The sequence below is a fragment of the Penaeus monodon genome, chromosome 22 (genome assembly GCF_015228065.2).
Source record: "Penaeus monodon isolate SGIC_2016 chromosome 22, NSTDA_Pmon_1, whole genome shotgun sequence".
NCBI classification, from domain to species: Eukaryota; Metazoa; Arthropoda; class Malacostraca; order Decapoda; family Penaeidae; genus Penaeus; species Penaeus monodon.
In genome coordinates, this window is record NC_051407.1 from 7,878,399 (window position 1) to 7,878,751 (window position 353).

The 353-nt window shown below is 30.3% G+C and overlaps 1 protein-coding gene across 1 annotated transcript in view; it reads right to left on the bottom strand.

The window, feature by feature from the left end:
• The window catches only part of LOC119587294 (ATP-dependent RNA helicase A-like), a 2,151-nt gene that overhangs the window by 1,524 nt on the left and 274 nt on the right, over positions 1-353 (bottom strand). Inside the window, exon 2 of the mRNA XM_037936046.1 lies at positions 24-75. Within this exon, the coding sequence (XP_037791974.1) occupies positions 24-75 (52 nt within the window). The remainder of the gene's footprint in view (positions 1-23; positions 76-353) is intronic.

Consider the following 353-nt stretch of genomic DNA (forward strand, 5'->3'; position numbering starts at 1 on the left):
TTATATACTCACTGAAATCTGACCTTCCTTCACAAATTTTGCAATAATGGCGGAATTGGGAAACTTGTATATTTCCTCTTACGACAAGAGTTTAGATTTTGATAGAATTTAGTTTCATAATAGTATTGATTAACCTGAAAAATCGTTTTCTATGGTGTTGCAAGCATTTCTTACGTTAATTCATTATCCACTAGTTAGTATTCCATTTAAAAAAATGATAGCTGAAATATACATGTAAAAAGAAAAAAAATTGTTTGGTTTGGCCTACCTTATGAGTATCCAAATACGTATGAGTTGATATTTCTGTCTATTTATATAAGTAGATCACAAGCATCCACACGTACGTGCACTTA